At 43.0% G+C, this 21,856-nt stretch overlaps 1 protein-coding gene across 4 annotated transcripts; it reads right to left on the bottom strand.

The window, feature by feature from the left end:
• Positions 1-50: 50 nt before the first annotated feature.
• On the bottom strand, positions 51-21,587 carry LOC130513571 (dnaJ homolog subfamily C member 13-like). 4 transcript variants are annotated; one of them, XM_057012341.1, is made up of 57 exons: positions 21,547-21,587; positions 17,899-17,979; positions 15,615-15,690; positions 15,348-15,497; positions 15,115-15,156; positions 14,821-15,021; positions 14,540-14,746; positions 14,358-14,453; positions 14,062-14,153; positions 13,798-13,964; positions 13,499-13,578; positions 13,235-13,404; positions 13,119-13,151; positions 12,362-12,461; positions 12,163-12,270; positions 11,812-11,967; positions 11,657-11,713; positions 11,469-11,590; positions 11,232-11,307; positions 10,995-11,090; positions 10,752-10,892; positions 10,032-10,049; positions 9,397-9,479; positions 9,167-9,320; positions 8,973-9,076; positions 8,728-8,887; positions 8,570-8,632; positions 8,373-8,474; positions 8,136-8,240; positions 7,846-8,048; positions 7,683-7,767; positions 7,432-7,586; positions 7,303-7,348; positions 7,029-7,183; positions 6,747-6,948; positions 6,547-6,662; positions 6,338-6,416; positions 6,116-6,251; positions 5,848-6,032; positions 5,658-5,732; positions 5,457-5,576; positions 4,941-5,336; positions 4,742-4,852; positions 4,476-4,592; positions 4,133-4,310; positions 3,937-4,028; positions 3,754-3,853; positions 3,605-3,679; positions 3,401-3,513; positions 3,157-3,326; positions 3,009-3,051; positions 2,755-2,928; positions 2,484-2,663; positions 2,261-2,401; positions 2,048-2,191; positions 1,874-1,973; positions 51-1,107 (listed from the first exon to the last, which is right to left on the bottom strand). In XM_057012341.1, exons 1-57 carry the CDS (start codon positions 21,570-21,572, stop codon positions 1,013-1,015), a joined length of 6,852 nt encoding a protein of 2,283 aa, XP_056868321.1. In that variant the 5' UTR covers positions 21,573-21,587; the 3' UTR covers positions 51-1,012. The 4 variants fall into 4 exon arrangements, with proteins under 4 accessions (XP_056868321.1, XP_056868322.1, XP_056868323.1 ...); XM_057012342.1 differs by lacking the exon at positions 21,547-21,587 and adding an exon at positions 20,334-20,536; XM_057012343.1 differs by lacking the exon at positions 21,547-21,587 and adding an exon at positions 19,991-20,065.
• Positions 21,588-21,856: the final 269 nt, after the last annotated feature.

Here is a 21,856-nt window from a genome sequence, read left to right as displayed (position 1 = left end):
CCTTTTAAATTATGAATTGCTCCCCAAACACAAATGCAGATACAAAAGAACACTGTGGGTTCCCTTTTATTCTTAAAACTTTATGTACAAGTGCGAATGATTTATTTTTTAATGTACATTCAATATAGAAAGTTTATATATGCAATATTACATTGAACATTTCACAAATTGCACTAGTCTGTCACATAGATCCATAATCAGAGTCATTCGTCATGTCTTAGCAAAAGCTCATTTCCACTGGTTATTATTCACTTATAAATATTCTAGTGCTTTTTGCATTCTGGGGGCGGGGTGGAGGGTAATCTGTTTTAAAATGTGAGGCAGAAAGGGTAGCCTTCAAAGAGAGCAAACAATGAACTCTGAGATAAAAAGATTGGAATAAGAGACTGGAAAAGCAATTGCACAACTATGTAAGAGTGGATCAAGCAAATCAGAAAGATCAGAAAAATACATTTTCTGATTTCCTATTTCAACATGTTTTCCTTTCAGATTTGAGAATCAATTTCTCCGAGTAGTAAATGTGAGACGGATAGTTCAAGTGCACAAATGTGGCCTCTGTGAAGGTTTTAGTGGACAATGCAGCCTATTATGATTTGGAAAAAACAGGAACAAGACAAAACAGAAGACACCGTAAACCAAATCAGCGCCGAAGCCTTCTGATGTCTTTCTTATAAAAAGAAAATGTAAAGTAAAAAATATATTCATACAAAAGTTAAATTTTCTGTGTTGCTGGAAGGAACATGAAAAGTAGCACAGAAACAAAAGAAATCTGTTAAAAAAAAACAATTTCAAAGCATTTATGAAGACTCAAGTGTTGTTTCTAAGAGGAAGGAGAATACAGGAAGAGATGTTGAACAGATTTTGGTGGATGACAGCCTGCTTTTTTTCCTACTCAGTCTTTCTCTCTCCATTCCCCTTGACTGGGAGCTGAACAGATCCCTCTCTGAGCTGCGGCTGTCGGGCTGCAGGGCAGTCTGGGTGCCTGAGTTGTGTGTTTGCGCGAGCGTGTCCGTCAGCCTTGGTCTCCGCTGTCGTCCACGGGGGGAGGGACGCTGGGGATTACCGTGGTGCCAGTTCCTGCTGTAAGGTAACCTGCGACTCCTGGACCTACAGGCGACAGGAGGAAAGAGACGACTCTGTAAATCTGTGGTGTGCTGGGAAAACTGGACTGTTAATGATGCTCGACACTAGAAGAATGGATGTGATTGGTACTGGTTTTGACCCAGTTATGGCTTAAAATGTTCAAAGATGGATGATAGGAAAAAGTAATGTTGTAATGGAGGATCACTCTATTTTACATAAATATCCATGTATAATTTATGTTTTCTCATTTTTGGATTTGAAACCGGTAAACCTAATCCTCTCTATGTAAAAAAAGGAAGAAATAGATGAGCAAATGAAGATGTTAGAACATTACTTTCAGCACAGTGGTGATGCAGCACTGGGAATGGAACAGTAGATGGGAGTAAAGAGAGGTCAAACAACAGGTGGGAGTCTACCTGCATCAGAGCAAGTGAGAGGAGGGCTGTGAGGGCCCAGCTTAGGAGTCTAAAGACCACCTCGCAGGGGGCTGCTGGCAGCCAGGAGAGAAGGAGTGGAAACCCCTAAGGAGAACATGTGAGGGCAAACAGAAAGGGAAGGGCACAGCCAGGAAATGGTAGGACGTGTAGAAAGAGAGGATCACTGGGTTTGAGTACAAGTGAGGCATCAGCCACAAGGTTTTTTAAAGGACAAACCATAGCATTAAAGGTTAGGAACAACAAGTCAGAGGAGGACAGTCAATACTTACCAGTTTAATGCTTACAGAAGAAAATCAACAGTTTTGTGTGATAGAAAAATGTCTCAGCAAGGTGACACCACTTAAAAACTTCACCTGTCAGGTAGCCTGCAGTCTGCGACTCTGAGATGAAAAGGTCGTGTTTCTGGTCTTTGAAGGCACTCCATACCGAGGACCTCGCTAGAATCTCATTCACCTGCAAATAGATGATTCAGTGATCTCATAAATGCCTTCAACATTCTGCTTGCTGTATTTTCACACCACACAAACCTGTTCTCCAAACTGTAAACTGCGAGTCATGGATTTCAGAGCTTTCACGATCTGGGCCTTTATAGCTGAGGGGTTTTCTTGTGTCTCCAGACCGACCCCTTCCAGAAGCTTCAGCAGGTATGGAACCAGGTCCACTTTCAGAGCCTGTTTAGCACATTACCAATCACTGTTTGAACGTGTACCTAACATTAAAGCTAAAGGGTGTGGTTTTACCTGAGCAACAAGTTCAGTTTGCTCCTTTTGGAACATGCGATTGAGTGCTTCACAGGCCAATCCAGCCATGTCAGGTCGAGATTTCATCCCCGCCATGAGGGGCCCAATGGTCTCCAGAGACGCCATGGAACGTACACACAGCTACAGAAAATACGATTTTGAAAATTGTTTTTAAGAAAAATGACAAGACACCCTTTTCCTGCTCATACGTTCTGCTCCTCACCTCATTGTCTGACAGCACGTGGAGCAGGCGGATGGAGTTCTTGGGCACAGTGTTGTTCTTGTGGTTGAGTGCTGCCAAGATCCGAGGCAGGTGACCAAGAGGAGGGACCTGGTCGGCCAACTGGCTCTGGGTGCTGAACAGACAAACTGCTGCTGTGGTGACCGTCTCCAGAGCCTCACCCTGCAGGAGAGTGGAAAGGATGGAAGAGGAAAATATTGGTGTGAGACAAAAGAGCGAGGAATGTGACAACAAACTCAAACAGGACGCTCACATTGGGGTTATTTTTCTCAAGCAGCTCAGTCACGGTCTCCAGGAGGGAAACCAGGAACTCTCGAGGTTTACGCAGCACCCAGCCAGGCTGAGCAATGAAGATGCGAAGGAAGACTCCACCGACTTCAAGCTCATCCTGTCCAGCACCGTAAGCTACTGTGAAGTTCTCTGGAACCTGAACCAAAAGTAATCATTACAATGAGTCAACTATAACATGCTGAGCTCTGATGCAAAGCTGTGTAAATAATCACTTACTCTCCAGTTCACATCAGGATTATCTTTCTGCTGTTTAAAGTGCCTGAAAATCAAAAAATCCAAAACACCATTTTAGGTATTTTTAGAGTGACACTTGAAGCTCATATTGATAAGCTGATTTAAAACAGAGCATCAAACTGGGTCGTACTCGAGCATCATCTCTCGGACAGTAGTGGAGACTTTTTCCCTCGAGTTGTCATTCCAGATTAGTTCTGGGTTCTCGTGCGTCCCTTCAAATATGTGCACTGCTGCCTCTGCATTGTCTCTCATGGCATCCATGAACACGCCGGGGAGGAAACGCATCAGCGTCAAACGTACCTATTGGGGAAAACAACTGATGAAAGATGAAACAAAGAGAGGAAACCTCCTTTTTTCTCCTTATCTTTGCTGACCTTTGGTCCAACTAGCTTGTCTGATGTCATCTTAGAGAAGAGCTCTGCTGTCTGTGTGCGAACCTGGGGATGGGTGCAGTTACAGAAGAGATCTAGCAAATAGATCAGAGCACCTGGGGAACAAAGATATTCTTCTGTTCAGAATTCTGAGAAAAACGGGACCTTATCTTACAAAAAAAAACATGTCGACAGAACTGCACGAACCTTTGGCCATAGCCTCTTTGACTAACTTAGTGTTGGAAGTCAAAGCGTGCAAGGTTTCCAGCACCAACTGACGACCTACATTAAATAAAAAGGGTATTAGTCAACTGGAATCTTTTCAGAAATGCTTACATTTTCTGTTGTGGTCTTACTGGATGGGAGTGAGTGCAGCAGTAACAGCAGGTTGGACAACACCAGGGAATCAGCAATGTTGCCGACGCATTCTTGGTTTGAAGTCACAGTATTTACAACCTGGCGAGGACATCAAAATAACAATAACCTGCATACGTGGGCATAAAAATTATGTTATGACATGGGAGATCAAATGTATGTACCTCCAACACCAGCTGCTGAACCCTGCCAGCTCCATGAACCCGCAACAAAGAGAAGAGCAGTTTGAAATGGCCAATACACTCCGACTCAGAACCTGAAAGGAAAAATCACTTAGAACAAACGTTCTAAAATAAACATGTTAAAATCGAATACCTTCCCAGAAGGTGAGCAGAGCTGGAGGAAGTGTTAGAATCTCACCGGGGTTGTTCTTGATGACGTTGCGGAGAGCCTCTAAAGCCATTTCAGCAAAACGGAGCCTCTCGGCGTGTGCCTGGGACTCCACTTTGTTGGTTTGATTCATGGCCAGCAGAGTGTGGAGGTACTGGGCCTGCGAGCCCACATAGTCAAGAAGGCTAGCTGCAAAAGCTTTTGGATACTAAAAGCAAGAACGGAAGAACATAGGATGACAAAACATTTACTATTTGAAACTGAAAGCAGGTTGAAAAAGACTTTTTGACAAGAAAAATCTCGAATATAATCTTCATTCATTCCAAATAAAATATATGGAAAATGGCAGGAATGCCTGTCATGTTTGACTCACCTCAAGAGGAAAAGTTGGTTGCTCATTGTAAACTCTGACAAAGATTTCACCCACGATCAGCTCTTTACTGTGATCAGTGAACACAAACTCTGCCCCAAAGCTGCTATCAGATTCTCCCTATTAACAGACAAAAAAAACAAGAAAAGCATCCATGTTTAATTCATTTGATTAAATTATAATTTACACAGGATATACCAATTCCAATTGACCTGGGCAGCAAAGCAATAAACTGCAGGTAGTTTTCACCCAGAAGAAGATATTCCTACCCTGTTCTTTCCCTCCTGCTGAGTCTCCAGATACTCCTGCAGCTCAGTTCTTGTTTTGTTGTTCCAGATCAAGTAGGGGTTCTCAGAGTTGGAATTCAGCAGCTTCAAGACCTAAATGCAGAGCAGAGTGTGTTTACTCTCCTTAGGAATCTGGGATTATTTGTGTCACAGTGAATTTGCATTCACATGCACAACATACCTCAGCGGGAGGTGCCATTCCGAGCTTTCTTGCGATGTAAGGAGTCAGCATGGCTGCTAAGCTCTTGCGAATGGCTGGGTTTTCTGGAAGTGTTTCCTCAACACCGTTAATTTCTGATGTGGGATTATTCCCGCCGGCACTGGGCAGCGACTGATTGTAACCTCCTAGACGGCTGAGAGCTAATAAGCTGAGTTTGGCCAGATGGTTCGCCACTTCTTGCTGATTTGTGTCCTGACTTGTCTGCACGCCGCTCTCCTCCAGGGTGTAGTCGTAGTTGAAGAGGTTGGCGAGCAGGTGCCACAGCACGCCGGCATGATACAGATGGGTCTGCAGGAAGAAATCCACCGCGAAGGAGCTCACACACTGGACTGCCACGGAGGCCGTTTTCGGGAGACCCTAAGAGGAAGAAGAGGACAGTATAGCACAAAGATCTACGGCAGATAAACATTAATATATGTCTTTACAATTACTGACGAAAGACAAGTTTAAATCAGTTTAACACATTATGATTCTCACCTTTCCATAGACCAGGATGTGACAAAGATCCCTGATGATATTAGGCAGTTCAATGATCTTTTCTCTACACTCCTCAAACTGCGCTGCTACGCTGTAGCATTTACAGATGTGCCCGCACACCTATAAAAAAACAGAAGGAATCGTCTACAAGTAGCACAGAAAATATCTGTATATGAAGACTGCTCAGATTTTGATAATTACCTGGACAGCCATGTCATCTGGTTTGCTGGATGCAGTTAAGACGCCAACACACCGAGACAGAGCCTCCAACAGCACCTGAGTGAACAAAAAATAGCAATCGATCGCAATCGAATGTATCAAGAAACACATAAGGATCGTTAATGTTTTGTGTAGTTTGGGTCATTTCTTTCTAAATCTGCCACGGGCATACCTCAATGCCATTGTCCCGACGCAGCTCCTCGGCATTCAGAGCCGAGCAGTTGACGGTGTGGAATGCTAATTCTACAGCAGCTGGGAGAAGAGGGGAGGCTTTGGAGAAGAGCTGATTGTCCTCCGTTTCCATTGTGATGGTTTTGATTAGCATAGGATAACCGGCGTATTTGTATGGTTCCAGTTCTGATTGAAGATAAACAAGAGGTTGGGAATGTAATATTGGTCATAAGTGTGTGGGAACAGCATGTTAACTCCATGAAGATTACCTTGTTTGTGACGATTGAACAGGATGCTTTGAGTTTTAAGGATAAGGATGATGTTTTCTGGGTCGGGACCATCCAGGATTTTGGTCGACTTTGTACAAAGGAACTCATAGGCCTTGTTGACTTTCTCAAACATGTCCTGAAAGATCCACAATAAATTCACATGTCAGGCTGTGTAATCCTTATGGACAGTAGCAATGTTCCAGTGAGGATCCTCAAGCCTACCCTGCCCTCGGGGTTCTTGTCAGGATGATATTTCTGTGCCAGTCTGAAATAAGCCTTCCTGATTTTACTTTCCTCATGTCTAAAAAAAAAAAGAAAAAAAAAAAGAAAGCCCATTAATTGCAGTCCATTCATTTTAAATACAATTATCAATAATAAATCAATAAACATAATTAAAGTCACAAAAAGAATGTAATATAAAGAGCACTCACTGCCCCTGTCCTTTAGGAAGGTTCAGGACGTCATAAGCATCATCTACAGACATTGAAGGAGGCTTTTTCTCAACCTCCTTTTTCCAGGCTTCTAAAGTGTCTCTTAGCAGCTTCACCTGCAGGAGAGGTGTAGGACGATTTTAAACAATGGAGACTTTATAACAGGTATAAATCTTTGCATTTGTTTAAATTAGACGTACAGGGTCTTTAATGGGCCAGTCAGGGAAATGACTGACATCACACAGATGTCTGAGGTAGTAGATGTTGCAGAACAGCTCATTGTCCAGCTGTGGGAAGTTGATCACAGGAATGGGGCAGTACTGGTAGAGCGCCCGTGTGTTGCTCTGCAGCCTGGGGCTAAAATCAGCAACGTGAGCAGCTATCTTTTCAATCATAAGCCGCCTAAAACAGAACAAATAATTAATTTCATTTTGAATTTCAGACCATTTCGTAGAACAATGAGCAGAACTGGTCGCGTGTACCTCATTTCACTGCTCCAGATGGCCTCGGGTGTGTCAAACTCCCCAAGAAATATCTCAGAGATGCGTTCAGCATCGTAGTTTTCCAAGTAACACACCATTGCTTCAGGCAACACTGGACCGAGAACACTACGCTGAACAATGTCCTGACCTTTGGCCTGGAGAGGAGGTACAAAGGTAAAGTGGTATTTTCACAGAAGCTCGTAAAATACAACCACGTCATTTATAAAAAAAAAAAAAACAAAAGAAAAGAAAAGAAAAGAAAAAACTTTTTTACCTCCTCTGACTTAAAGGCTTGTTTGAGATGTGTGTACTTCAGGAACCTACAGAAACCAGAGATCACATTAATTTACTGTATTATTAGATTGAGTTTTTGAGTTAGTTCCAGATCAAAATGCCCTTTCACCTTGCAACAGGCAGCACGTTGGAGCCTGTGTACATCATGATGAAGAAGAATACTCCTGTTAAATACAAGCGCTGCAGATTAGGGTTGTCCTGCATCACCAGGTAGAGCAGGTTAGCTACCTTTTCCACCAGGATAGGGTCAAAGGTCAACAGTAGCTTCAATGGGTAAAAAACAAAACAAATTTAGTTAATGTTTGAATGTGAGAACGGCATAAATGTTTACAACAAAGACCACCAGAATAGCACAATAACCTGGACAATATGTGGGAGACAAGCATTGTCACTGATCATCCTCTTGATCTTCGGTAAAGGGCGGATAATTGCGTTGTCTGGATCCCTGAAAAAACAGACAAAATTCATCATCACACACATTCAAACAAATAAATTAACATTTTTTTCCAGACAGACAGCCCACCTGCTTGGGTAGTAGGAACACATGGTGATGAGCATGTTAAGGATGAGTGTAGCCAGGTCTGACTCGTTCATTACTGCTTGTCCAGTGGCCAAAAAGCACCATTTTAGCTGTGGGATGGCCTGTAGAGGACGCCAACCATCCATACCCTGAGCCCAGCAACGTGTCTTCGCCGTCACGACGCCTGTGCTCCAAAACTCCTGCATCTAAAGACAGAAACAAAGACGTGAGTCATCTAGAGAGCTGAAACAACAATTTTCTGTAAACATGAAAGACTGATCTTCATTGCGTACTTCCTCATAGCTAAAAGGTCCTCTTCTTTCTTTATCAGCATTTCCAAAGTACCACTCTTTTTCACTTTCTCTTTTCATGTCCGGAGATGCTTCCAGGACATTACTCTGCAGAAATATGCAAACATTCAGGTCGACACTCCCAGGAGATTCATTACGGGTTTCAGCCAGTTCAAGGTTGAACAAAGGTGAACAACATCATCAGCAGATTAACTATTGTTACTATGGAGACGTCTTTACCTGCAGTGGCACGGTAGCTCTTGAAGTATGCAGATGGGCTAAGGTGAGCAGATCCACCAATATGCGTACTCCGTTAGAGTCCATCATCTCCTTCACATTTTTCTAGAAAGTAAATGATGTAAAAATATTGATGACACCAAAAAATGATGGAAAGGCGGTTTTGCTGCATTATTATTATTATTATTTTAAAGAATTACCTTGTGCAGAATGAGTTTGTTGAGGAAGAGGATGAGTCTGTCTCGTTCCAGTTTGTCTGTGCACTTTAATCATGGAGGAGGAGTTTGGATGTCACGATTAATGAAATGATGAAACTACTTCACCCTTCTATAATGATATAAGTTCATTTGGTACTCACTCTGTCCAGCATTCCCACTATATATTTAGTGTCTGTAAAGGGGCCGATCTCTTCAAAGCATTTGCCATAAACTATAGTGAGTGCCTGCAGGCACAGGCACTTCATGTGAACTTTGGGGGTTAGCAGAAAACGATGGTAAAGTTCATTGAAGAATTCATATCTGGGAAATGGCAAAGAACATTTTGGTTTGAGTGCAGAAGGATAAATTAGCTGCACTTAGATGATGGATGTAGCGTAAGTCTCACGATCTCTTGATGGCGTTTGTTTCTTCGTTTTCATCCTCCTCCAGAAGCAGACGCAGGTAATAATCCCCGATCTTTATCTCATCCGAAAGGCACTCGTATCTCACCTGCAAACATCAGCATAAACACAAAGCTACTTTTTAAACCGTCTTGATAAACTGATAACCGTAAGGCAGATATCCGACAGTGAAATAAACCTCAAACTCCTGGTGGTTCCAGGAGATGACGTTTCCACTGCCAAGCTCGCGATCCACATTGAAGGCACGCATCTCTCCTTCAAGGCCGTCCCGCAGTTCCTCCCTTGTCTTCAGGTTCCAGATGAGATTGGACCGAGCGTGGTCCAGCTGGAATCTGGAGAAGATGGGAGGACATATTAGGAATGCAGAATGAAAAGATGCTGTTAAACTAAGGATTTTTTATTACTTACTTATGATAAAAAAGCTCCCAGTTGACTTCAATCTTTATTCTTTGCCGCCTCTTCCTCAGGATGACTGGCTTTTGGTTTGGATTCTGAAAACAAATGCAAGCTTTCAGATCAGAGCATCATCACTGACAATTAGCTACAGTGTATTTGCAGCATCTGAACGCATGAAGTCAATGATGAATGAATGATGAGGCAATAAAGGAATAAAATGAAAGCAGTTTGTATGTATAATAATGCAACAAAGAATATCAAATATGAAAAGAAGATAAAAAAAAACATCATGGAAAAACCAGAAAAGGTATGATTTCCCAAAACCAACATGGGATCCCGACATTAAATGAGTTCTTTGATTCTGGCTGTGTGTGAATTAGATTGTGTTCTGACCTGAAAATATGAAGCTACCGCTGCATTTTGGCTGAGCTCAAGTTCTCACATGACGATTATTACAGTGTGATACCTACTAATGCATTAAATGAGTATCTGGAGTAGTACAAGTTTTCTACATTGTCCGTCTACTTGTCCATAATATGGCTGAATAAACAAACAAAAAACTCATTCAATGTCATCTGATGGCGAGGTGAAGAGACAGGGTACGGGAAGAAATGAAGGCATGGATCCCACTGGTCAAATCTACTTACCAGGTTATTTCTGTCCTGCTGCATTGTTTCACAGCAGAGAAATCACACAAGACATGGGGAGGGTGGGACAGAAACAACACAGATTATTGTTCCTCAGATTCAACAGAAGAGAATAGGACTAAAATGCATTACTACTGCTACAACAATAAAACTAACTGGAACTATGACTAAACTCTGATCTATTATTACTGGATTGCTGGAGCATCTAAAAAGGGAACATTCACAAAAAGCAAGCCAATCAAAATATAGTTATTGCAGGCGTTTTGAATTACTCAGTGTTAAAGGACAGAAAAGAAAAAAGAGCACGTAGACGTTGAAATAAATTTCATTTTAAAGGTTAGGCACAAACATGAACATATGTAAGCCAGTATACCCCCAGGGTCCATCATCACAGAGTGCAACCTTGTCATCCAGACAAAAGCATTTTTGATGGAAAATTGCTTGTTTTGGTTACGTAAACCAAAATTGAGGATAGAGAAAGTACTGAAGAGAAAGCGCAAGCATTTGCATCTTTAAATGTTTTTTATTCCAGTTCTGGCATCAAATCTGTTGCTCGGCTTAATGCAAAAGTAAAGACCCTGTAGGCTGCTGTTCTGTCTGATGGGGTTCTGCAGCACTGCCCGGTTCAGCATAAAAAACACGGGCACTAAAGCAGCAGCAGCAGCAGGAGCAGCAGCAGATCATTTCAAATACCAGCTTCCTGTCAGCAAGAACGCTCACCTCTTTCTGAGCTATTCCCATTTTATCTCTCCAGTGCATCAGCACCAAATCAGCCTTCTCCTTGGCAAACTTTTCCACCTCTTTTGCTGCTTTGCCTGCGATCCGTTGCCACTCAGGCACCTTATTTCGATTCAGCTGGTCCTTTTACAAGCAAAAAGCAAGAACAAACCCAACTATTACATGAGTTCTGCTGTTTGCGGGGGTTCTCATTGTCTCAGATGTGATGTAAGTTTAACCAGGTACCGTGGCAATTTTCAAGTTGTCGCGAATGTGCATTCTGTCCATGTCTTTCTCTGGGACTGCGTCAGTGCTGTCCAGATAGGCCAGCAGACCTGTTGGCTAAAAGGGCACAAAACACATTAAAATGGGAAGCCTTTTCCTCGCTTTGCACTTCGTAACCAAGTGCTCCATCTCTGATGCTCTAAGCAGGCATCGAATATGTGTATGAAAGTCTGAAAGCAAACTCATTGTTAACCCTACCAGTATCCTCTTCAGGAGGTTCATAGCAACAGGGTTCTCTGCTGTCCACAGACCCACAAGATGCCGACTCAACTGCCTGAAAATGGAAATCCTGGTAATTGAGCATTTTGTTCTGCGGCTTCTTTAATTTACGTACAACTAACATATAATTAACCAGTCACGTGACAAATGTAAAGCCAATAACTCCTGATGTATAGGCAGAACTGTAGTGGTGTGTGACTTTTTTGGGGCTTTGACCTGTTAGTAAGCATCCGCTGGTCAGCACTGATGGTGAACAGAGAGGTGTGCAGGTGTCGTGGAAGAGCCCCTTCACTCAAAGCCAGCTCCTGCATTTTAGTGGCGATTTCCTTGTCTCCCTCCTGAAGTCAGAGAAATAGGTTAATACTAATGTAATGATTGTAAACCAATGATTGTTTATAGTTTACCTCAATAATGGCCTTCATCACCAAGCCTGCCCCCTTCACTATTGCCATTGATGGATGCTAAAGAAAAGGACAATTTAATACACTTCTGTTTACTGAACTCACACCTTGATGTGATGTTACTATCACAACCACACTGGAGGGCTGTAATGAATCACCTGGAAGAGTTTGAACAGTGTTCGGCCGTTCGATGCAACCATTTCCAGCAGCATGTCGAACTGCTGCCCCTCTGTGGTCTCACTATAAGGGGCGCACAGTGCAAATGTCAAGAAGTCCAGTAAAGAACTGATGACTAAAGCTCCTGTTCCATGGTCCTAAAACACAGACAAAACTACAAGTGAGACTCTACACGTGAACATAACTCATTTAACAAATTACCTTTTCAACGCATATTTAGAAGTCAGAAGACTGCAACACACACACACACACACACACACACACACACACACACACAACACACACACACACACCACACACACACACACACACACATATAAAAATATATCTACCACATTGGTGATGAATTTTTCAAGGAGGTTTTCCAGGAACTTCTTTGACGACAGCAGAGAGGCCTTGTTCAGCTGCTCCTGCCTCAGGTCATAATCGTCGTGCATTGGCTGCAAAGGAACAATAAGAGTACATAAAAACACATAAAGAGAAGCATTTTAAATTCAGATTTGTGCATTCGGTTGATTTCGACATACTTACACACATTAGGGCACAGAGCATATCTACAGCAGCATGTGTCACACCATTGTTGTTTCGTTTTAAAGCTTTTACCGTCTTTACTCCCAACTTTTCCCTGAACCTGGCACACAAAATGATACATTCAGACATTTAAGACACCACTTGAAAGCACAAAACATGACAAGATAAAGCAAACAAACACCATATTACTTAAAATAGGTCTGGGTTTGGATACACAAAGAATTCATTGCATCAGAATTGACTTGTTGTTTCTTTCACTGATGTTTTTGTAAAGAAGAAATATAAAAGAGGCTTCCATCTAAAAAAAACCAAATAAAAACGGGCCATTTGTGTTTATAGTGCTTTGTGTCTGGTGAGTATGTGAGGGAAACACCAAGCAACACAAGCAATGAATCTTACAGATAAACCAATTATGGCTCATTTCTTAAAAGAAACAAATATTTAACAGTAAATACAATTCCTCTCATACATCTCAGTGACCCAAGAGATTACTCGTTTTATACTCTTAAGTGTAGAATGGACAAAGCAGCTAAAGCAGGACAGAGAGGGAGGCACAGAAATAAGAGGGAGAGGGAGGTCAAGACAAATCGAGGCAGACAGCTCCACTATCTTAAGTGCATTTTGAAGAGCCTGCGATGAAAACGGAAGGGAGACGGACGATCGACAGACAGCTAAGAATAAATCTGGGAAAAAGCTAGCAGTTGAAGGATGAAAAACAGGCAAGAGAGGACACTGAGATGTATGGATTCATATTTACGTTGCATCTGTGCCTCCAGGCCCTTGACCAGACCTTGGAATGACAGAGCATGCCTGTTAACCAGCAGCTCACCCTTGAGAAAATCAGACGAACACAGATAACTGCTGCCTTCTTACTTGGGTAGCTGGGTAAAAGCCTGGAAGCCGGCCTTTGAGGCCACCAACCGTCGAATAGCCTGGAAATGACTCTCCAGCTCAGCATTAAGCGCAGGCAGTTCAGCTTCCTGGGACAAAAGTGCCAGAATGGCATTGTTGATGAGCTTCTCTTTGTTCTCAGAAAAAAGACCCTGGAGAGAAGAATGAGAAAGAGGGAGGATAAGTGTGAGACCTAGTCGGGAAAACAGATGGATGGGAAATCACACAAGACTCAGACACACTCACATCTTGTGTCACTGCATGAAGCACTCCACTGTAGGATATGTTGGCATTGAATCTGAAGACAGCATCGGCAAAATTTCCATCTGAGTTTAAGAAAAGATGGCACCGTTAAATATTACAACCCTACAGTCCCAGTCTGACACAGATATGCACCTGCAATATCACCCAGATTGAAATGCTGATTTGCAAACACAAAATAGATCTACAGCTATTAAATAATCCCTTGTTAGATATCTGAAGATTGTTCTGGGAATAACAAATATCAAATTGTGGATACCAAAACAGTAATATCTTGCACTCACTTGGTGGCGCTGCGAGGAATTTGAGATGTAAACTTTCCACCTCCTCATCCACCGGCATGCTCAACAGGCCCCATCTCTGACCTCGCTGCGTGGGGGCCATCTTGACGCACACGTCCCTGTTCCCTGATGCACGCACTCCATCGAGAAGGCTGGCTAAGAGTGAGTCTCTGCACACACAAAGGCACCCGGTGTAAATCAACTCTTAAATTAGAGCAGGTCCAAACAGGCAAACATCTGGAAGGGCGGTAAAATCAGGCTGTTTACCTTTCCGTGGAGCAAAACTTTCTGATTTGCCCTCTGATGAATTCAATCGTAAACACTTGAGGGTTCTCGGCATCACAGATGAGAGCAAAAACCTGCCGGCGGCACCAAGAAGGGATGGGTGTATTCGTGTAACACATACTAAAGAGCTTTTACACAGAGCAGTAATGTCGCTCATACATAATAAAACAGAGGCAAGCAGTTCAATTAACATTTAATCTGTGAAAGACCCAAACACAATGAGAACAAAATGCTTCTGAGGTTTTCAGTCTGTAGTTTAACAGTCTGATGTTGCTTACCTCTCCAAAGGGTTTGAGGGTGACGATATTGTAGGACGCCGGGTCTCTCTCCACTAGACACGTCTCTGTCAGTGCCAGTATACGTTTAACGGGCTCCTAAAGACCCGTCACCAAGGAAAAGTCATATATTTTTACTTTTTCAACCTCTGAAACCAGCATATTTTAAAAATGTAAGTTCTCACCCGGTGCCGAGGCGTGATCTTCTGCACCACGAACTCAGCCAGTGATGTGATGCTCTCGTCTGCGCTGTACTTCCCCAACCGGTTGGTCATAAAATCCTCAAAAGTCAGGGGATCCTTCCTCAGCCGTAGCGTGATGCCAATGAAGTTCCCGGCGTGCTCAATGGCGCTGCGGATGATTTCCTCCCGGTGCTCTGATGCAAACAAATGCTGAGAGAGACAACAGGTTACAAAAACTTGAATATTGCTCATAAAGAAACACACAAAATGTTGTGAATGCACACCAGCCTGCTGAAGCCACCATAGAGGATGCAGAAGCCTCCCTGGTAATCGGAGACCTCGACGAATCCCTCGACATTACGATAGTCGTAGGAACAAACTACCCGGTTCGTGTGCGGGTCGATCTGGTCGATTCCACCAGGCGTCACCTCCAAACTCACAGACTTCCTCGTGTCACTCCAGTGGTGCTTAAAGCAGTTGTAGCGCTGTTCAGCACACACAGGTTAAAGCATTTTAGTCACATGACATTGAAATCCCACTAAACTGGAATTTTAGCTTGGATGGACGGTCATACTTACTCTGCCTGTTATCTTTCCTTCTGAAAACTCTGTTCTGAATCTCTGCAGATAGAGGACACTAGCTTAAAAAAAGTATCATATTGATATTTACAATAAAAAGAGAAGTCAAATTACACATTAGATAATAATCCCTTATATTTTTCTGCTTCTATGACAGAACTATAAAAGTGCGTCTGACAGCAACTCTAATAAGAAGACCAATTTAATGTGAAACGAGGCAGCTTTGGTCTCACCAGTGCTTCTGTGAGCAGCTCTGTCCGATGCTCTGTGGAGAATTTCAGTGTTTCCGACCTCTTGCCCGTGCCCCTGCGGAATGTGAGGTTGAACTCTGTTCCCTGACCTTTTCCTACTGGACTGATTCCACAGATGTCTCCATAAGGCCACTGGAAAACAAAACGTTGATGAAATGAAGATGCGAACGCAGCCCAGCGATCTTTCAAGCATTTTCTAAGCCACAGTGTAGAAAAGCTTTATGAATGCAAAGCTGTGCACTTACTGACCTGATTTGTTACTTCTAGTGTGGTAGGATTGTAGGTGGTGATGCCGTGCGTCCCCACTGAGAAGACTCGCTTGTACCTGGAACAGACGTAAGGCCCTCTGTCAGCAAGACCCACAAGAAGGTGTGACACTGTTTTTGCTATGAGATGGAGGATGTCTCATGTAGAAGTAAAGGCATGTACAATTCTGCTAAGCCAAACCACTTCCTTGCTATGCTGAGCTGAGGAGCTTGTGTCCCCCCCCCCCCCGACAGTTGCGGTTTGCATTTCTTGTCTCGCTTTTTAAGTCAAAATGGGACATTTAAGAGACAAGGTTGCACAATTGTTGTGATATCTATTAAAAACACACGTGTGAGGGTTCATCTGTGAACAGCATGTTCTTTTAACACTATCCGACACGCTGAACTGCTGACTCGGCCCGTGTCCTTCTCGAACGTGCTCGTTAGATGTGGATAGTTACAGCGAGTCCTAACGAGGGAGGAAAACTGAGAAAAGGCATCACTAACACAAAGAGACAGGATGGACAGCAGCCTGAGGCAGGACTGAAATAAAGGATTGTCCCAAAGCACCATCGTCTGCCTCCATCCTCCAGCATAATTATAGTAATGCTGCATTATTAGTGCGGACTTCACCCACTACAAGACTGTGCAATTGTATTCATTTCATTTTGTGAGATCTTAGTGATAATAGCTGTGGCCTAACTGGGCTCGAACAAAACGGAATTAATTCATTTTCTCGCACAGCCGTTAGTAAACTTTCTCCTGGAAAGATGCTATTGGAAGATGAACAATGAATAGCATTTAATTAAACACCTCCTCTGCATATTAACCCTTGGAAATGAGTATCTCATTTCAATTTTAATTAAAAAAATAACTTCTGGCGTACATTCTAAGCTTTCCCATCACTTGCTATGAGTTCTTGAACTATAAAATGAGGCAAATTGCCAAATGCCTGATTTATTGACGTATGCTGCATGAATATTCTTTGTTCCTGAGAACAGAGCTAATATGACCCTAAAAAAAGAGTCAGACGTGCATCCTGAACACTCACGCTGACAGAAGTGCTTTTCCTATTTGCTCAAATGACGGGGTTAATCACAGATGGGTCTGATTAAAGTCTACAGGGGGGCTTCCTTCACAGCTGAGTTTCTTTAAGCTTTGGGTTGACAGGATTTATATCACGATACACAGTTCAAAGTGTGATATGAATCAGACCCTGGGGGTGTGATTAGCAATTCAGAGTACACAGTCTGAACAGATGCTTCTAAGCCGGTCCGTTCAATAACCAATGAGACAATTAGCTGTGATTGCACAGGAGGAGCAGAAGGCTGGCAGCTTCCACACTGAGTTTGATTGAGAGGGATCAGTCAGATTTCCAAATCCAAACATGTTTACTGGTTCCAGTTTGTTAACTGGATTTGTTGTTGCCTAATCAGCAGTTGAACTGATAATGAAGATCGCTTGTCGTGGCAGCTCAAGAGGATTCACTGATGCTGAATTAGAGCGTGTTTTAGTGCGGAGTGAAGTGCCAGGAGACACAGTGTCAGGGCGACTCAATCGCAGACCAGTTACATAAAATGCGACCTGTCTCATGACCTCAGATTGTGTCATTCTCTGGAGAGACAGACACATCGCCTTCAGGCAGCCATATTTATTAATTAAATCTGATGTAACGTTAAGCACAGGATGAAGTGAGAAGTCTCTCGGAACACTCTGTCACCCAGAAGGGACCCACAGATGCATCGGCCCTCAGATCTGATTCAGAATACTTTAGGCAGCATTTCCAGGATGAAGGATGATGTGGACAGTGATGGTGGCTAATGCCGTATAGGCCTACTTAGGTTACCAAGCCTGTGGCAGGCCTTAATGGGTCAGATAGAATTAGAGAGTAGGTACTGGTAATATGATGCTGCTGGCCTCTGTTCAAACATGTGTCCATCTTTTAGCTTTGAGAGCTGCTGATCACCAGTATTCATAATGAATGTAAAGCAACCATGTAGACACATTACAGGTACCATACACTTCAGTGTATGTTCACATTTCCTACACATCACATGACAGAGCAGTAACACACAGCTGACCAGTAAATGCTGACCCCTCCATGTTATCCCAAGCCAAGATAAGGAAGTCAGCACAATGGAAGTTATGAGTCAGGAATCTGAAGTGTTCCCAGACTGACTTGTGAAAGATAGGGAAAATGAGGTTATTGTCGCACTGACCAGCCACAGACAATAGCACCAATTCTGGAATATTAGCACGGAGCTTTAGAACTATAAGGCGGGTCTTACTTTCCCCTCCAGGAGTGTTTGGTCGTGTAGAAACAGGCCAGGTCTTTGTTCTCTTTGACGACATTCATCTTTTCACAGGACCTGAACAAAAAATAAAAGTAAAAATTTATGTAACACACACACTAATGTAGTGCTACGCACACTTCGCACCACCGTTCAACATTCTGACGCTCAAAGTGTGACACCTTTACAATCACCCAACGCCCAAGCGCAGCTTATCTCTCTCTCCATGTCTGACTGATTCTTCAACGTCAGTATTACATCAGCGGTGAGATACAGCATAAAAGTCTCACATGACCTGTTTATTACAACTGCCTTCCAATATTCTCACACACGCACACACGCGCACACACACACCTTCCTGTCTACTGCCCTCCAGTTTAACTTGGAACGTAAAAATCATTATTTCTCCTGTTTGAACGCGGAGAAAAAACTGCAGCCGGACATCTGTCAATAAGGTCAGGCACATAACCGGCAGCCTATTGATTGCTTTAGATAAACAGGAATACTTGTTGTTGCCCAGTACATGATTGAAATACAAAAAAAAAGTTAAAAGCTTTAGAATCTGGACAACAGATTTACTGTATCTGAAGGCTTTGTTGTCCATTTGGGGCAGATCTCACAGCCAGGGTGGGATTATTCAAGGATGATGCTGGTTCAAACATAAAAAGGCATTCAGAACAGAAACAATGTAGTAAAAAAAAAAAGAGTCACTGACAGAAACGACTTGCAACCATATTGCAGTAATTTACAAGCAGCTGCACAATGCCTTGAGAAACCTGTGTCAGCATTCTGGCAGGATCCTGAAAAAAGAAACACCATGCCTCCAGTTTTCCTTCCTCCTGAGCAATAATGGCGGAATGCAATATTCAACATTGTTTCATAACACTGAACACTGAATGCAGTTCCGGCTATCTCAGGAAGTCAACGCAACCTCACTTATGTGTCAAATCTGAGAGAAGGCACACAAATGCTACAGGAACTGTAGCACACGTGGTCTTCCATGCAGCAGAAGACTGCACTTTTGCTACATTACACTGAATTTTATACTTTAATGAGTGTAACAAAAAAAGGGGCCAAGGAGACTTTGGGAGCACATCATGTGATTACCCCTCCCAGCACTTCTTCCTGGCTGTATGTATGCAGATCAATAGCAAATTATTCATGGTCTATTTTGGACAGTGTTGGAAGGAAAGAAAACATACCGGTACACAAGAGCAGCAGAGTAAATGGAGCCTGGGCCCAGAGCAAACCACACATGCTTCAGGCAGATGTCCTGACTATAAAAAATAACTTTTAAAAAGCATAGCTACTCATTGCTAACAAAACTCAACCTTACTGGGCATTTTCTGTACCGTGATGCTTTAAAACATACCAATAGGGCTGCCTTAGAGCTGTTAGCGAATGAGCCACAGCTGAAAGGTTACCCAGAGGAGATGCCGACCAACACGACTCCAGCCACAGGTGACAAGACTAATGTGCAAACATCTCTTCTTCTATTGGTTTTTTCACCCTGGTTTTGAACGGCTGTTTGGATAAAGAGCAGGATTGCCTGTTTCTTTCTGAGACAATGAAGAGCAGCAAAACTGCTGCATAGTTGTGAATGCAGGGCGCAGTACTGTATGTCATGACCACACTAAAATCTGCATAGTCAGGTACCTCAGGTTATTGTATAACTTCCATTCATGCATTATACGTGGACAGCAGAATTACACAGTATTAGATAGTTAAAACAAAATCAACAACAGTAAAAAAACACCACCCCAACAAAATCATCATACAGCTTTGGCCTGTAGGCAAATGTCAGTCTTGTGTCTTGTGTCTCTTCGGGAGAATTTTGAGTAAAACCGTGTTGCAATCAACTGCCTTTATTAGTCAATTATTATATGAAGCAATCCCACCGGAACACACCGAACTTGGTCTGCGGAGATGGAGGATTTCAAGAGCTACTTGCCTGCAAGATGTAACAAGCTACCGTTACCTGTGAACAGAGGCACTGCAGCCTGCAGCCACCGAACATACTTCAAATGTTTAACTATGACACCGACTCCTCGCTGGCAAATAAACCCACGCCAAGCGGCATTAAAGTTACCTGCCCTTAAAGCGTTGAGCCAAACGGCTTCATTGCACCAGGCCTGCACGGCAAACGGCTAAAAATAAGCAGGACAGCTCGGCTAGCAACGTCGACGCAACTGTTCCTCTTTCACAGAACGGCACACCGCCTAAACGTATGTTGTTATCAACTTCTGTTATCGCATGGAGAAAAAAAGGGGCTGCGGTAGGCTAATACTAGATTAGCTGCGAGCTAGCCACCAGCGAGCTAGCCTATCACTGTGGTTTAACGGGACAGCTAGCTTGTTAGCAGCGGGGTTCAATCAAGCAAACACGGGGAGGATGCATTAAAGACAGTGGCATTCGGCAGCGGGTGCATTTACCTGTGAAATCGTTACGGGGTGTTATTGTTAGCCGTTCCTCGGCCCCCACACTCCTCTGAGTGCGGTCGGTACCTTTACGTTTATCCCCACTCTGGTGCTGAAGCTGCTCAGTTACTCCGTAGTCCCCCAACAGGGATCAGGACGCAGCCATATTCCTGCAACCAAAAATGACCCACTGCGCATGCGTGAGCCCTGCCTGTCATGCGGCTGTCAGCTGATTGGTTTGTTCCGAAGCGGAAGCGCCCATGGACCTGATCTCAGATCAGTTGTTTCCTCACACTGCTCTGTCATTTTTACTGACGCATAAAGTAGAAGCCGACGCCGGAACAGTTTATTGTATATCAGCAGGATCGAAACGTCAATCTAAACTTCAATTTTAGATTCCTCGTTACTGTTAAAACGCAGGGTTGTACAAAAAGTGATCAAAATATGTGATTTGTGAAAGGCTTGGTTGATACTGACATCAAGACTTTACATTCAACCTATTTATTTTAAATATCTATTAGTTGGTCCTTTTTTAGCCTTAGTTTCCTGAATGGGATAGATTGTTTAGAAAGAGCAAATGTAAATGACAAAATAACACACATTCTCAATTAAAACTTCAGATAAAGGAGTCAAAAAGGCAACTGCGAATGTATTTGATCTCTGGTGAAAACTGGCTCCTTGTTCAGTTGAAGGACGATTCTGCCCTCTAGGGTCAGTGTCCCTCAACACAACAGCTACCCGGGCTAAAGCTTAAACAGCTCACATGGTTGAAAGAATAAAAATAATCTTGCAGCCTTCTCAATACTATCTTTCAACGTTTCACCCATGCCTCAAAAATCTTCAGTTTCTAATCAGCATTTGTTAAACCCAAAACCAAATACTCAAACTCCAGTTGTAGAGGGGATATAAACAGCCTTCCGACACATGTACAAACACAATACATCTCCATGCAAATCAAATAAGAGATTCCCATGACCTTTATTGCTGCAACGTGAACCAAATACTGATTATAAATTAATTTACAAGTAGTTAGTTGTGATGTACCACCTAAAGAGGTGTAGAAGGCCTGCCTGTGGACCAACACACCTGTGACACTAACATACATGGAATCGCTGGCAATTGCAGAGCAACAGGTCCAACATGAGTGTAGTCTCTCACATAAATCCACCACATAAACCTGTCAGAATGTATAATGTGAAGTATTTGCATCTAATTGTGAGTGACTCACCGTGACTGAAGGTAGAGAGGAAACATCTTGGCTGTGGTGACTGACCGAAGTTGCCCAGAGAGTTTGAGCGGGACAGGGTGATGGAGAGAAGGGACAGAATGGTCACGTTATGAGGCATCTGATTTAGGTGACCAATCATGCGCTGCTAGTTAGTCTAATTTAATTACAGCAAGAGTCTCACAGACAAGGAAAATAAGTTTCCTTCTCTTCACTTAGAAAGATCTTGAAAATGGAGTCACACAAAGATAAAGAAGAGGGAGACAATGTCTCATTATCTCTGTGAGGTCTTGATTTTATCCATATAAGGTTA

Source organism: Takifugu flavidus, chromosome 17 (genome assembly GCF_003711565.1).
Source record: "Takifugu flavidus isolate HTHZ2018 chromosome 17, ASM371156v2, whole genome shotgun sequence".
NCBI classification, from domain to species: Eukaryota; Metazoa; Chordata; class Actinopteri; order Tetraodontiformes; family Tetraodontidae; genus Takifugu; species Takifugu flavidus.
This window is presented reverse-complemented; position numbering and strand designations above follow the sequence as displayed.

What these genes read in the sequence shown, in the direction of transcription:
- LOC130513571 (XM_057012341.1), bottom strand. Translation starts at nt 21,572, where the DNA reads ATGTTTCCTCTCTACCTTCAGTCACG. An exon ending in TAGTGGGAATGCTGGACAGA is followed by an intron (nt 8,633 to 8,727) that starts GTGAGTACCAAA and finishes CCATGATTAAAG; the next exon opens with TGCACAGACAAACTGGAACG. An exon ending in ATCCTGATGTGAACTGGAGA is followed by an intron (nt 2,929 to 3,008) that starts GTAAGTGATTAT and finishes CTTTTGGTTCAG; the next exon opens with GTTCCAGAGAACTTCACAGT.